This window comes from Clinocottus analis, unplaced genomic scaffold (assembly GCF_023055335.1).
Source record: "Clinocottus analis isolate CAN_PGR_092001 unplaced genomic scaffold, fCliAna1.0.p SCAF_22, whole genome shotgun sequence".
In the NCBI taxonomy this organism is placed as follows: Eukaryota; Metazoa; Chordata; class Actinopteri; order Perciformes; family Cottidae; genus Clinocottus; species Clinocottus analis.
In genome coordinates this window covers 11,121,383-11,137,086 of record NW_027175954.1, presented here as the reverse complement: position 1 = coordinate 11,137,086, position 15,704 = coordinate 11,121,383, and the positions used below count along the sequence as shown (strand labels likewise).

At 40.4% G+C, this 15,704-nt stretch overlaps 2 protein-coding genes across 2 annotated transcripts; both read left to right on the top strand.

Annotated features, from left to right (window-relative positions):
• The first annotated feature begins 2,190 nt into the window (after positions 1-2,190).
• On the top strand, positions 2,191-4,735 carry klf1 (Kruppel like factor 1 (erythroid)). Its single transcript, XM_068589244.1, has 3 exons — positions 2,191-2,383; positions 3,236-4,094; positions 4,212-4,735. The coding sequence occupies exons 1-3, from the start codon at positions 2,309-2,311 to the stop codon at positions 4,385-4,387; spliced, it is 1,110 nt and encodes a 369-aa protein (XP_068445345.1). The 5' UTR covers positions 2,191-2,308; the 3' UTR covers positions 4,388-4,735.
• Positions 4,736-12,016: 7,281 nt separating this feature from the next.
• Positions 12,017-14,297, top strand: LOC137793157 (uncharacterized). The gene is made up of 2 exons (XM_068589155.1): positions 12,017-12,154; positions 12,712-14,297. The coding sequence occupies exon 2, from the start codon at positions 12,802-12,804 to the stop codon at positions 14,065-14,067; it is 1,266 nt and encodes a 421-aa protein (XP_068445256.1). The 5' UTR covers positions 12,017-12,154; positions 12,712-12,801; the 3' UTR covers positions 14,068-14,297.
• Positions 14,298-15,704: the final 1,407 nt, after the last annotated feature.

The window sequence follows — 15,704 nt, the reverse complement described above, 5'->3', positions numbered from 1 at the left end:
TATTATATGACTTTTTTATTCACATTTTTCAAAGCCCTTTTCTATGACTTTTTTTGACATCATATACTATTCCTTTTTTGGACAAACTACACTATGATCCTTTTTACCATACTATATATATATATATATATATATATATATATATATATATATATATATATATATATATATTCATGTCAGCACACGCTATCTCTTCTTCCTTTACTTTATCAAACTCCTCCTTGAGAATGTATCAGATCAACGCGTCTTTCTTGTCTTTCTGATAACATCATTGTCACAAATTCACACGTTAGTCTCCATATATGGAAAATAACACAAACAAACAAATTAACTATGAACTTGTGTAATGTGTTTAAGGCCATAAAGAGGCTGCCGCCACACATTGCAGCCTGCGCAGTGGATGTTTTGTGCAGTCTTCACTCTGGGAGAGAGTCTTTATCAGTGGTGGGGTCGTCATCAGGGACCAGCAGCAGTCAGGAGACCATTATCTGTGAGAAGACAGCAGTCTGCCTCGGCCCCATGTCAACAGATAAACAGCAGCAAGAATATAATCACCTCTCACACACAGGTCTTCTCAGAAGCCAGAGCAATATGTCCTCACTGCAGGACAGAGACCAAAATGTATGTGTGTGTGTGGAGTGAGTTAAAACTAATAGAAGCATTGACTCAGAATTGGGATAAAGTTTATATTGCAAACTTAAACTGAATCATGAGCTGTAATGCTAGTTGGTGTGTTTGTTTACAAGCTACCTGCTCATCTCTTTACTATCAATTACTAATATGTGTTTGTTTCATGTTTGGAGGTTGAATGTCCAAGAAACTCTTAGACTATTTGGGGTGGAACATAATATCTATCCAAACATGCTATTATAATTGTTTTATACACTATGAAATGTGCAGACACTTCACTGCACATGCACCAACATGTGTAACCGCTGTGCCAAAGCATGCTTTATTAGATAGTCGCCAGACATCTGATAAAAATACCATAAGAGTGTTCTGTACTACGCTGAAGTTTTAGCGGGGACATTTGTCAGCATTTTATAAAACTTCTAGTACATTTTGTCGTGGCATTTAGATGATTATTTTATTTATTCATATCATATTTTTATTTGTATTATTTGTATGCAATCAAGCCCTATCCTAATATGTTTTGGGTTGGAAATATTTGATTGAATATTCCTATTAATTTCTTGTTTAATCATCAAAGAGTCAAATGTCACTCATTTTGGTCCATTGTAAAAAAAATAAACAATTGAATTTAACACTCAAACCTTGTTTTGTCTTTGAAGAGTCCTCATTAGCTCATTTGGTTTACTTTAAGTGTCTGCATAAAAATATGGCATTCATGTGACATTTATGTCACATGAATTTTGGGAAAACTGTAACAGCATTAAACCTGTATGCTGATCAATGATTGTTTTCTATGTATTGCATTTTTTCTATTTATCTCTTTTTATTCTATTATGAATGTGTTTTATGCATTTCTGTTCTTTTACATTTTTAAAAAATGTTTCTTACTTTGAAATAAACACTTTAAATAGCCTTCATGGATGAAAAGTGCCTTAAAGTTGTCTCACCTAAAGTGACTTGTTCTTTGAGATCTTCCGATGATAAACCCACATGGGATGATTGTTTTGTGTTCATTTCTGGACAGTAGACATGCAGTATCTGTCAAAGTAAGGACATGGAAATTACAACACTCATTATTTGTAATTTATTTTTAATAAAACTCAATTATTGTTGCCATCCCAAGCAGTCAGAGTTATGTCATTTTCTATTGTGACATTATATTGGTCGGGATTTAAGAATGATGCATTTCTTGGTGAAACGACAGCTCTGAGCTCATCGCTTTAAGTCCCAGAGAACAGGAAGACCGTGAGTTAGGGTTAAGTATTAGTCTTATATAATATAGTCAGTTTCTTGATGTATGTATTAACAACCTTAATGGACTCGAAGAAAGGGGGCCAGCAAAGAAACTCATGAATACGCTCCACCTCCTAACGGTCAAAACCTACATGAAAAAGAGAGATTTGCAGTTAGACTTGCAGCTGACAGAGATAGACAAGAGAAAGGAGGGAGAGATAGCGGGGAGGAATGGAGAAAAGGGGAAAGCTTCAAGAACCTGTTTCTGCGGCCCTGTAACACAGAGTGGACTGTAACTGGGATGAGTAGCCTGGTGAGCTAGGCTTTGACTTTCTGTTAGCTGAGCTGAAGACGGTCATGTAAAGACTAAAAAGCAACAAAAAAAGGAAAAATTACACTTTTGTTGCTACCACTGACAATCGGCATCATATCAAAGTGCTTGATGGCTGTCACACAGGCTGTGCTCCCCTCCTTCAGCTCCTTCTCCAACCTCGCTCAATCCAGCGGCAAAATGAAAGTAAGTATTGAGTTGACACTAGTTGTTTGATTCCTACACAGTGCAGTGTTTCCTGTTGTATGTCCTGTATTATTGTGCTGGAAAATTGTACATTCCGCAGATAGATTATTAATGATTTCACTCAATCATGACTTGACAAATGTGTCAGTCTTGCACTATAATGCTGATCTTGCGATGTCTCCTAAATAACTGGAGACAAATATTGTCTCCAGTTTATATTGGTGGCCTGACGGGAGTTGTTTGATTTATTGTCGAATATACTTTTTATAAGTCGTTTTTGATCAAAATCATCTGCTACTGTAATTTAAAAAAATACAATGTAGTGAATAATCCAAAACTCTGCATATTTGGCAAGCCCATGTGTGAAAGAGGTACTGGTGACTGTGCTGTCAACCCTGACACATTGGTTTTCCTTTCATGTTCCTCATATTAGTACAAAATTCCCACTCTGTGTTTCCACTTACAGCGATTCCTTGCTGAGCCACAGTGAAGGAATTATAACGCAAAGTGGTAATTTTGTACAAAAAAATTAAATTGCTTCAGCTGACCCTCTAACAGCCAGTATGGACAGAAATAACTACAAACACCAGCAACACCTTCAATGTATTTATATCATTTATATCAATGTATGTAACATTTTGTCTTAAAAAGTTAGGAAAACAATGAATGATCCCTGTCACCCCCACCCAGTGAGCATACAGCTAATTAATGAAACACTAGTCGGTATGGGGACAGAAAAAAAGTTAGATGGGTGCATCCCTACTTTCATTTTAAAAGCAATGTGGAGGAATCTCCTTTTCACAAAATGTTTTGCTTAGTGATCATCACTTCTCAATGCTCTCCGACATTTAGGTGTGGAAGTCTGAGGCTGACTCTCTCCTTCCGAACTCTCTCTGCAACAAACCGTCACCAAGCAGCTCTGAGCAGCTGCAGGTCTCTCAACAGATGACACAGGAGCTCCTGGATGACGACAGCCAGGCATCCTGGGACATTGAGTTCCTGCTGTCTGATTGGAGCAGCCCATCGCCTGACCTCAACCCATCTCTGGACAACAATGATCAACGGCTCCCACAGTTAGACCCGAACACAGCGTACCAAGAGGTGGACATGTATAAGGACCAACCTGGACAAGAGCATATGCAGATGAACACTGGCTGCCTCATGGCGGAGCTCCTGTCTCCAGCTGAAACCACAACGCCAGTCCAGCCAGAGCTGTACCACCACGGGTATAAAGACGACCATACAGGTCGGACTTCATTTCCCAATCCACTGAATGTAGATCAGTTTGGCTTCCCTCAAGGAGGCAATTACGAGAGGCACACGAGAGGAAACCTCTCCAAAGTCTCATCATGGGACTTTAACCCGTACTATCCCCACCAGCACCCGTCCATGGTGACCTTCCCCGACAGCAGGTTCATACCCCCTCAAGCTGTGACCCCTGACCCTCGACACTACAGCTACATGCAACACTTTAATCACAATGCCAACCACTTCTGTGATTACACCCACAGCCAGACCACTAGTCATCAGCCTCTTCACCAGCAGTCCATGCTGGTTGTTCCACAGCTGCCCCCTAGTGGGATGGAGGGGAAGCGCAGTCGAAGGGCGACAGGGAAAAAGAGGCCTGCCATCCACGGCTGTGAATACCCTGGCTGCAGCAAGACCTACACCAAGAGCTCACACCTCAAGGCTCACCTCCGCACCCACACAGGTACAACCAATTGGCTTTGCTACAGAAACGACTCAAAAGTCTGTCAGAATAAGTCTGGATGTATGATTTAATGTATTTGTTTGTTAAGGATCATTTATTTTATTGTCTACTCTTCAGGGGAAAAGCCTTACCAATGTTCATGGGAGGGCTGCAACTGGAAATTTGCGCGCTCAGACGAACTGACGCGTCACTACCGTAAACACACGGGCCAAAAACCCTACGAGTGTCTGCTGTGTCAGAGGGCCTTCTCCCGCTCCGACCACCTCGCTCTGCACATGAAGAGACACACCTGATGCACTTGCACCATGAGAACTGACAACACCAACAGTGGTAGGATGGCATCACGAATCACTGTGTACAGGCGGCCTGAGGGGAGTTGTTTGATTCGGTTGACCATTTTTTTATTCACTTGAGATGACAAATGAGACAAATTCAATTCAGAAGCCTTCTACATATGAGAAACTTTCTTTTTGTAATACAAGTAATGCTAAAAGAGTGACCAAGTAACCATCAGATAATGACTAAAGACATACTTCACCCACAGAACGATTTGTATATAAATTATTTGTTACCTTGAATTGAAACATAGTTTCTCTTTGCGTGCCTCACACAATGTGTACAGTATAATGTAGTATACGACTTATTCAGCCACTCGTATGCTCAATACAACCCAAATACATGCATTTGCAAGTGTTTGGAAGTAGTGACCATATGACAAATGATATGATAAATGACATTGGATTACTCTTAACAAGTTTGTAAACAAATGTTTTCATATATTTTAGCAATTTTTAAATGCGGCCCCCATTTACATCAATTAATCAAAACCTTTCCCCATTTTTAAAATCTTCGCTCACTGTGGATGGAAGCAAGCAAGAAGAATAACATTTATTTAAATAGTTTAACACGAGTTGCTATACAAATGGTCATTTTGTGGGTGAAGTATTTCTTCACTTTTTTACTTTTAAGACTACTCCACTGATAGTGATGCACTCTGAAAACATTGTGTAACTAAAAAAGAAGTTTCAAAATCAATGTTGCAGAACCAGAGATTTCATGGCGTGTCATCTCAATTACCCATAATGCAGTTTGGTCATTAACAGTTCCGTTAAAGATTCTGGTGTGTGAGGCTAAGAGGCGCTAGTGTATGAGGAGCCGGCTTCAGAGGTCCGGTAAGATCCCTTTGTTTCTAACTCCTCACGTTCAGATAATTCCCATTTTAAAAGTTGCAGTCTTCAGATCCGACATTGAATCAAATGACATCATTTAAGACCATTCATCTCACTTCACACAGCTCGTGAACAACAAAAGAATGTATCCAACTTTTTTCTCTCACATGCTTGCAGTGTTACTCTCCAATAAGGGCCTCTTTGACAAACACTGTACACACTGTGGGCATGTCGACATTAACACTAACAAAAGACCTACCAAAATGTGTGTAATACGGGTTACAATACAATACACAGCAGTACATCCTGTTGGCTCTCATGGTGCACTGAACAAGACTGCTTAGTAGCGATAATTAGCTGTATTAACGCTCAGATGATCTGATATCTTTGTCGGATTCCTTTACAACTTTTGTTGATTTTATTAATGATTGTAATACAAACAAAAAAAACATGAAGTATGTTATACGATGTGATTATACAGGGAGTACAAGATTATGCATTTTAGTCACCTACCTTTATGTGTATCAGTTTGTTTTTTTATTTAAGGAAAACTTATATGCTTTGTGTCTTGCATCCGGCAGAATTTAAAACTGTAAATAATCTGCATCTTTGTCAGTTGTTTATATAGTTGAAATATGCAAGCAACATATTTATTAAAGTAATATTTTATACCAGCAGAAGATAGGCTACTATTTTATTGTACAGGGATGTTTTTAATCAAAGGAGTGTTGATGTATTTTAATTATTATTTTCATTGTTATAATTCTAATAAAGACCTCTAAAGCTGTAAAACGCTCTTGGAGTGTGATGAATTCAGGCAGCTGATGTTAACAATATTATCCCCATGTTGTCAGTTACTCAACGTTTTAAGGGATTTACAAAAACATCTATATGTCCTGCATGAAGCAGAGTAAAATATGCATACATCTGGAACATGACATGATTAGAGCTCAGAAGCGGTAATACCAGTCATTCTCACAAGTAATGCCAGCCTGTGGCCTTTAGGTGGCAGTCCTTTGTTACACTATCAGACTAAAAGCCTGCAGACTGGCATCAGCAGGATGTTGGCAGTTGCGTCTGCAGTGTCTAATCCGGGTGAGGTCAGGATGAGAATTTGTTTATGTAACTGAGAACTCACTGATTCATCCTGATTATGTCAGATGAAGGAGGTCGTCACCACATCATGAAGCTCCCTCTCTTTCGCGTACACTTCCAAAGACAGTACATCCTCAGAAAAGACTAACAAAGAAAAGCAAACACAGTTATACACTTACTTTTTGTATACAATATATACTTTGAAGAGCACATTTGTTTTAAAGTTGAATTACATTGTGTTGTATTTATATTAATATTACTGCAAGATAAGCAAGAAAAGAGGGCAATTTGTTTGTAGTTTTGAGTATATGGTTTTTTTAGGGACAGCGATATTGCACAGTAAAATCAATTATATGGAATCTTCTCTGAATCTGGAAGGAGCTGTAAATGTCTGTCGTAAAAGTCCACCAAGTTTCTGACCATTCAACACTCAATTGCTCGAGTGTCCCTTTAAGAACTAGGTTTTACAGCAACAGATTTTAAAAGGTTGGAGCAGGTTAAATGGTTTAATAGGACTTATTTATTCCTACTTGGCCCAAACAAACCCAGTGGTTTGGAGCGGTTAATCTTCATTTGGAACAGCAATAAGCTCCAGTCTGAGTTTCCTCTTTAGTGCAACTATCAAGGCTATAAATGGCATCTGAAACCTGCCCATCCAAGATGGCCTGATGGCAGACGAGCAGTGAAGCGAGCCCCCACTGCGCATGCACATCACCAACACATTAGTGCCAAATGTACACACATGAAGTATTCCTGGTTATTATAGTGCTGCAGATCATTGGCCATTAATAATCTGTTCTCCACTGAGACTGTGCTCACATAGCAAGATATTACACATCAGCAGAGAAATCCACAGCACTTCGCTGGCAGACCGTTATGAGGCTCCATCTGCAGTGTGAGTTTATTTTAGTGCAGCGTTCGAGAGTAAGCGATTTGGGATTTAGAGTTGACACGAGGACAGAGGCAGAGTTCTGACCTGTCGTGCCCCGAAAAGAATAAACAAACTCTTTCTACTTCCACTTTCTAGTTCCTCCTTCCCTGTTTACATCATGTTATACTTTAGAGAAGGTATTATGCAGGCATTATGCATTCATGGCAATACTCAAGCGTAAACAGTTTGCAAAACAAGCACTGAAGCATAAACAAGTCATGAACTATTTAGCTCTGTTAGGTTTTTTTGAGTTTTTCTTTTTGTCTGAGTAGCTAAACAGGTCAAAGGTGAAAAATGTTATTATTGTAATCTTTGGGACCAGGCCAAGGCTTAAAATCTGAATACCATGTGCTATAAACAATTACAACAATGTGATGTGTTTTCAACAATTCACCGCTCCTTTGTAACCATTTTTTGTTGTTGTAAAATATATGAGCAAAAAATCTCAATAAAAAAACTCAATTTGATTGTTTTATACAACAGAAATCATCATATTCAGTGGGGAGAAACATGTTTCCTCAATATGAAAAATCAGATTAACTGAAGCAGCTGAAGGAAGGTTTACTGGGAAAAGATGTAATATAACACCCTTTCTCTTTCTTGTTTTCCCTGTGGAGAAATGAATGTATCTTTATGTATGTAGAGGATCTGTGCACACGGCGGAGAAAGTACATTCAACTATTAAAAAACATGTTTGTATTTTTGCAGATAGGACATTAAGCTTCAATATTTAAACAGGATTGAAAGCTATAGATTTTGAAGGAGAAAAAAGAACCCACCAAACATTATTATCAAATCCATGCGAACATTGTCTCTTCCTGCAGGCACAGACACTGTGACATCCAGTGTACGCCAACACTGTGTGAAGTCAGCAGAACAACAGCCTTACTGAGAAAAAGATGGGACATCTTTGACACAGCAGAGCAAACACACTATTAGACACCATTCACACTGTTTTGTATATTTCAGGAGCTCTGCCTCTCCAGTGAGCATCTATAAATGTTGTTTATCTGCATTATTAAACCCTTCTACTTCAGGACAGCACTGATACCAGCCTTCAAACTCAGATATCTACATTTTACAGAGGTTACACATTCATGGATAGAGCCGAACTGACAACCCTTTATGTGGTAGCAAAGGTAATGATTTCTAAATGCAGATAAACTCGTCCAGCATAGCAAGTGTCTGTTCTCGCTCCTACGAAAGTCATCACAAAACTAATTATTGACTGTACTGCTTGTTTGCAATTACACAACCTCAGAAAGTGAGAGTCTTGGTCTGACGGCCAAAAGCAGAATGAGGATTAGTGGTAAAAGCTGCCGCAGTGCTGCGACTGTTGACGGGCACTGTGAGTCCAAGTGGATGTAAAAAGGCGGGGGAGAGAGAGGGAATAGGGGGGCGGATTCCCCTGACTTGAACTTGAGCGTACGCACACAGTGTCAAACAAGGCCAGTGTCCCCTCGATGCTCAGGCAGTCAATTACTTTCGTAATTTGTTTTATAATGAAGCTTCAGGTTCACATGAATGCACACATACACACACATTTGTACCTCTGTACTTATGAGCACCCTTGTTGATATATTATAGCCCCTAGCCCCTCACCTTAACCTTAAAAGGAGCAAGAGATTTAGCTTTACACTTTGACGGTTTAAAGTAAGAATACTCATATTCAGGGGTTTGGTAGTGTGCCTCTTAAATACATTACAATACTCAGCCTTACTTCAAACCTATCCCTATTCCAACCAAGTCTTGACCCACAAACTGACCGTTGTAGTAATGAGAACAGCGCAAACCGGAATTTGTTCTTGAAAAGATAGAAGTACATGAACACACACACACATTGTTCTGTGCGGATCTTATGCAACCCTCTTTTTGAGGATTGTACAAGTACAAAGTATCATATGATAAAAGAAATCAAAGAAATAAAGAATACACATTTGTTTATCTTTCTGTGACATTTCAGTGGATTATCTCTAAAGTAACCTGAGCTATTCTAAAGTCTCAAAGAGCTCATTTTAGAACATCTATAATATTCTTAAGTTACAGTTGCTAGGTAAAAGAAAAAATACCAATATGGTTTTTTGAAAGGAAAATGTGCATTTAATTGCATTTAAAAAGAGGTGAGCCCACACCTTCATATCTATTCAAAGCACCAGAAGTAATTGACTCTCTGTCTGAGTTTTCAATGTTCAAATGAAAGTTCAAACTCACGTACACACATTGTTGCTTTCCAAATTTTGCACAACATCGCAGTTACAAAATCCAAGATACAGATTAGCACAAGTGTCAGTAATATAGATGATGACTGTCACAGCATCAACCTTCAGCACATGGGTAGAGTCAAGTCAAGTCTGTGAGTAAAAAGGTAGAAACAAACTGTACCATGAAGATTATCCATGTCGGTCCACCACTTTCCACCAATTTCCTCTATTCAAAATCCCATACAGGAATTCATATTTTGTGAAATATGAAGTTAATTTGTTTGTTCCAGCACCACCAGCAAGTTCACATGTTTAGTTTTTAGTGAAATGTCTCAAGAACTATTGATTGATATCAAATTTACTTTCCAGGCATCCCCTATCATCCCCTCAGAGTGACTTGAACTGACTTTGGTGACTCCCTGATTCTTCAGCTAGCGCCATCAACATCGAGAAGAGTTAAATTAGTCCAATGCTTTGGTGTATGACCAACAACCTGCAAACATATTGGCATTCCTATCAGCTTCATTTCTACTTTGAGTTTCATGCTAATATGAAAACACAAGCATTTTGACACATTAAACAGAGACGGTGAACATGTTATACCGTCTTAGTGTGAACTTGTTGGATTGCTGATGATAGCATTTAGCTCAAAGCCCCACTATGCTCAGGCGGCTGAGACTCTCTATGTTCACACTATATGAGCAACAGACCTCGATCCACTTTCAAAGAAGCCCTTGACATGAAGCTACCCCCCTCCCGCTCCACACACACACACACACACACACACACACACACACACACACACCCACACCCACACACTTGCTGTGTGACATGTTACTAATCAAAGTTGAACTGGCCTCACCTTTTTTTCTCAGCACATCAGGTGCTAGCATTTCTGGGAAAATACTTTCCAAAAAAAAGGTAACCTGGAAACCGGGAGGCGGGAACTTAAATCAAAATGTTTCATTTAATCTAATTTGTTGGCAGGTCATTCTGCTGAACCTCAGGACAGCAGTATAGTTTTCTTTTCATGGAATTTCACCCCAACCTCTCCCCTGAGTCCCTGCATGTCAGAGCCGTGAAGCAACATGTTGAAACTTTTCTGCCAAGGTCATGGAAAGAGATCAATGGTGACAGTGATGTTACTAGATTAATTAATGAGTGCCTCTTTGATCTGCTTTTAGAGAAATTGCGGAGATTGACACAGAGACAGAGAGTGTGTGTGAAGCATTTCCATGTGCAGGGAGGAAGTATCACTGTCCCGCAGACCGCTCATGGAACAATGTTCCTTTTTTCTGAGCAACCTCACCCCAACTGAACTTCCAGCAACGCACAGTCCTCACATGCTCTCGCCGAGTGTTGCATAACAACAACTCTGTTTTCCATTCACACTATCAACTGGTATTCAAATGACTCACTCTCTCGGTGTGGCTCATTATGATCTTCATCTCCAACACATGATTATAAAATGTATACATTAACTCACAGGTGCGGTAAACTAGTGATAAGCTTCTTTTGTTCTTACACAGAGAGACCCTCAGTCTCTGAAAAAGGAGAAAACACACAGAGTGAGTGACATTAAACATCCTCACGATGGTTCTGGTGTGTCTGATCGTGTAATGTTGATGGAAATTTACGAAAAAATGTATGTTTACATAATTTAATGCTCATAAGACTAAAAAAGGGACTCTACAAATTCAAATGTGGATGCCAAAAAACTCCAACATCCAGTGGATGATAGAAAATTCCACCTGACTATTGATTCATTTAGTCAGTACACTATAAACAATTGTTAAACTAATGTAAACATGTTACAGACTGTCTTATGATCACTTTAACTGTGTGACATTTTCACCAACCATCACCATCATCATTTGCATGCATCCACTAATTTGTAGTTTTTCTTGGGACTAATTACTTAAAAGCTGATCACATTCCCCCTCACGTCAATTTGCTAGTATTGCTAGAAGGCATAAACATAGTTAATGTTAATGCATTTAGCTAAACGTTATCTATTTATCAGTCACTTTACACAATGAAACGCGTTGTATCACAACTGGCGCAAACCCAACAACGGGTTGGACGGGTTGAAACTCCAGGGGCCACTTCGGGTCGATTGGCTGATTATCCGACACATGGCGTGTTTACTGGCAGATAAAGAGCCGCAGCGGCTGCAGATACGTTCCGTCAGTCACGTGCTTTTTCTTAAACGCTAACGTTACATGTTGTTGACTTGCCCTACAGTTTGGCTGTTGACTATACATTTTTTTAAATTTTTTTTATGTCAACCTTTCGACATCCTTCAACTGGCAATGAAGTGTTTGTGTTAGAGTTATAAAATACTTTTCAAACAACCTGTCAGCGTTGGTTGCAGCGCGGGTTTGTTTGTTTATTCTGCTGCATGTCGCCGCTGGTTTGACTCAGCTGGCTTCCCTTCTCGGAGGAGGCGGCGGAGGAGGAGGAAGAGGAGAAGGAGGAGGAGGAGGAGGAGGAGTGGGGGTGGGTCATCCCGGGTGAGGACCCGACCCGAACTGAACCAATGAGCGAGGAAAGAAATGCAGAAAGCTGGAGGACAGAAACATGCAGGCGACTTGTAATGCTCCACATGTCTCCTCTCTGAATGAGGACACCTCCACCAACGGTTTCAGCAGCTGTTTGTTTTGAGTAAGTAGCATCTAATTTATGTTTCCGAGATTTAATTGTGCTTTTTTTTATGTAGTTAAATTGATCTTAAGAAAGATTTGTTTCCTATAACGACATTTCAGATGAGATGATCGATCTCCATGTAGTGATATATGGCTCAATCATCAGTCGTCTATTTAGGATTCAGGGTTGTAATGAAAACATTTGAACACTTATTGTAAATAACGGGTCAATCATTTCAAATAATAACAAATAATCCCCATAATTAATTAAAATACATTTTACGATTTGATATTTAGTATATTTTTCTCTTGTTATTAACTTTTTAATGGTCATTTGATTGCTCCAATAATATAATTTAAATTTCCTCATTGATAAATTATATTAATATAGTTTAATTCCACTGCAATGCCTGTATATATTTGAAAATATTGTAATTTATTTAATGTTATTATTATTTATTATTTTCCCAATATTAAAAGTATTACAACTATCAACTGGCACCAATGAAATGTTGATTTACTGTTTACCTTGTAAACAAATGGTCACTTCATCACTTCTGCATCTTTCACCACTAGGTGGTGCCATTACAGCACACTGCACCACCAACCTTAAGCAAGTTCCCACACACTCGCAGCTCCCCCCAAGTGTCAAATCAGTGTTTGAACATGACGGGTCAGACTGTGGGAGGCGTCATCCCGAACCTGTCAGTGCCCTCACCGCTGGCTGTGGAGGGACCAGAGACCAGGCCTCTGGGAAAGGCTGTGTGCTTCCCTGATGAGGCCGTTTCCATCCTGACTTCCACAGGCCAGCTGGCCCAAACCCTCCTGAGTCACACCTCTGCCCTCAAATGTAAAGAGAGCCTTGCCGACGCTGAAGCGAAGGCTGGCAGCAGCTGCGATGAGGACAACGGCAACAATGCACGCCGCAAACGAGAGTTCATCCCTACCGAGAAGAAAGATGAAGGCTATTGGAACAAGAGGAAAAAAAACAACGAGGCAGCCAAGCGGTCCAGAGAGAAGAGGCGAGCCAATGACATGGTCTTAGAGAGCCGAGTCATGGGCCTGCTGGAGGAGAACGGCCGCCTGAGAGCCGAGCTGTTGGCGCTGAAGTTTCGCTTCGGCCTCGTGAAAGACTCATCTGAAGTTTCCATTCTGCCTCTCTCTGCACCTGTCGGTGCTCACACAACACCAAGACCAACACACTTCTACCAACCTCACAATAATGGATCCACTTACCCCAATACACCGCTCAGCACCCACCGCATCCACCCTCATCCTCCACAGCAGGGTCCCACCTATGGACAGAGGGGCGCCAGGCCCCTTTCAAGTCACAGTGTATCCGAGGAGTCCGGTGTGTCCACCTCATGCGGCTCAAATGTGGGCAGCCCTGTGTTTTTTGATGACACACTAAGTGAGCATGGTGGACCTTCTCCGATGGAGCAGATGGAGGAGCAGCGGGGCTACGACTCCCGCATCTGTCACATGGAGGCCAACGGGAGTCACTATGCAAGCAGACAAGACTTGCATGAGGGTTTGAGGAGCCTCCCCCTTAAACTCCGCTTCAAAGGGCCTGCTGGTTGCAGCGATGGAGGGGAGTTGTCTCCATTGTCTGACACCAGACACAGCGGACCACCTGTAGCCACGGTGTGGCCGAACATCCAGGTGACGAGCCACCAGCAGGCAGGATGGGGCAATCAAACAGAGAGTCCGGCTCCTTGGTCCGGGGAGGAGGCCTGTGCTGGACCAGAGCAGCAGTCTCAGGGTCCGTCATCTGGACATTATAACTCCTCCTCTCTGCAGAACTCCAGGGACATCAAGTGTTCAACAGAGGATGTTAGTCTCAGGTCTCAGATCAGCTGTTTGTCTCAGGAAGTGACCCAGCTCAAGAGGCTCTTCTCGCAACAGCTGCTCTCAAAATCGCTTAAAGCCTGAGCGCAAGGACAAAGTTAAAAGACAGATTTCTCACGACATCTTCACAAGCCATCGATCTTACACACGTCTGACTTCCAGTACAGCGCAGCCTCTGTGTTAACAGCTACCTCTGACCGGACAAACCTTATTTGCGACACCTGTTTCACTGGGAAAGCCGAGTAAACCAGAAAGCACCAACGAATTTAACTTTTAAAATATTACTTAATTAATAAATGCAAAAGTAAAAGTGATTTTTGTACAGAATCATCACATGATCATGTTGATTTCCTGTAATTTGAAGGAGGCTGTACAGTTTAAACTGAAACACTGAACAACAACAACACTTTATCCATGTTCACTGGACTCTGATGTGGAAAAGCCATCTGTTTGTCTTCTTTAAAAAAAACCAGTTTGTGTGTGTACCAATACTATGTGCTGACCTGAAGAAAAAATACTTTTGACACTTTCTTTGTGAATTGTTTTTGTGATTTTTGTAATTGTTTACTGTATGTGTATCTAACTTATCTTATGATAGCAAGGTGTCACAACTGTGCATTTCTTTCTTCAGAATTATAATATACATAATAAGTGGACTCTACTTGGAAATGAAATAGTATTTCATATAAACAACTGGTGAATCTTATGACTTTAAAAAGATTCAGTAAATTTTACATGACAAACTAGCATTTAGTGCCTTTTTCACATGCAGTATTTGCTGTCTTCAAAATTATATGAATAAAATCCTTGTTTATAACTTAGATACATCAATGTTTTGTGTTTGTTCTAAAGGTCACACATATTTTCAGAGACACAGCCATAACCATACATTATGCATGAAGGTTCTATGCTTATTTATGAAAAAACTGAAACTGCACTTTGCACTACATGACAGGCCAGGAGAGGAGAGGCCGGGTAAGAAACAGCAAATCCAGCTGCGGAAGAGATAAATTGTAGGTGTGGCACTGGAGTGGAGATGTGCACTGCGTAAGAGTGACGTATGTCATAAATAAATAAATAAAAAACCCTTTCCTTTTGAATTTCATGTATGGCCTTAACTTCCTTTGATGAATGCTTTAAATTTTTAAAACTTGTGTCAGTCCTCACTGAACTAAGGTCGCTGAAATGAGGGGACATTGCCAGGGAGTGGTGTTTGGATGCAGAGGAGTGAGACTCTGCATGAGTCATCTATCACGTCAGCAGTATGAATGCTATTTATAGCAATGAAGCAGCTGCGGTGGAGACTGATTGGCCCATACGGAAGTGAAGGGTACAGGTTCAGAATACATTAACACCTGGAAAGAGTTCAAATCTGCAGATAAACATCCGGAGAGCTTCCATGAAATGCAATCTGATAGCAGCTGGAGGCAGAAAGCAGTAATGCATAAACTAAATAACTAATTGTGGTCTCAACATATTATTAACTGACTTTAGGCCATTATTCTTTCTCAAGAAAAACACATTCTTGAACATTTTCATTTTCAATGTGGGTCTTTTTTTTAATCAACACCAGGTGGCGCCAAGTGTCTTCATCAGTGTGGATTACCGTCATCCATTCCTTCATTCATTCACAGCAGTGTTACTAGAGGTCGCCTCCTCCATTGTGCTTGCTGTAGTAACACATTCTGCACAAGCAAGGATGTCATTTTGTGTTCAAAGGG

What these genes read in the sequence shown, in the direction of transcription:
- klf1 (XM_068589244.1), top strand. Translation starts at nt 2,309, where the DNA reads ATGGCTGTCACACAGGCTGTGCTCCCCTCCTTCAGCTCCTTCTCCAAC. An exon ending in AATCCAGCGGCAAAATGAAA is followed by an intron (nt 2,384 to 3,235) that starts GTAAGTATTGAG and finishes TCCGACATTTAG; the next exon opens with GTGTGGAAGTCTGAGGCTGA. An exon ending in TCACCTCCGCACCCACACAG is followed by an intron (nt 4,095 to 4,211) that starts GTACAACCAATT and finishes TCTACTCTTCAG; the next exon opens with GGGAAAAGCCTTACCAATGT.
- LOC137793157 (XM_068589155.1), top strand. Translation starts at nt 12,802, where the DNA reads ATGACGGGTCAGACTGTGGGAGGCGTCATCCCGAACCTGTCAGTGCCC.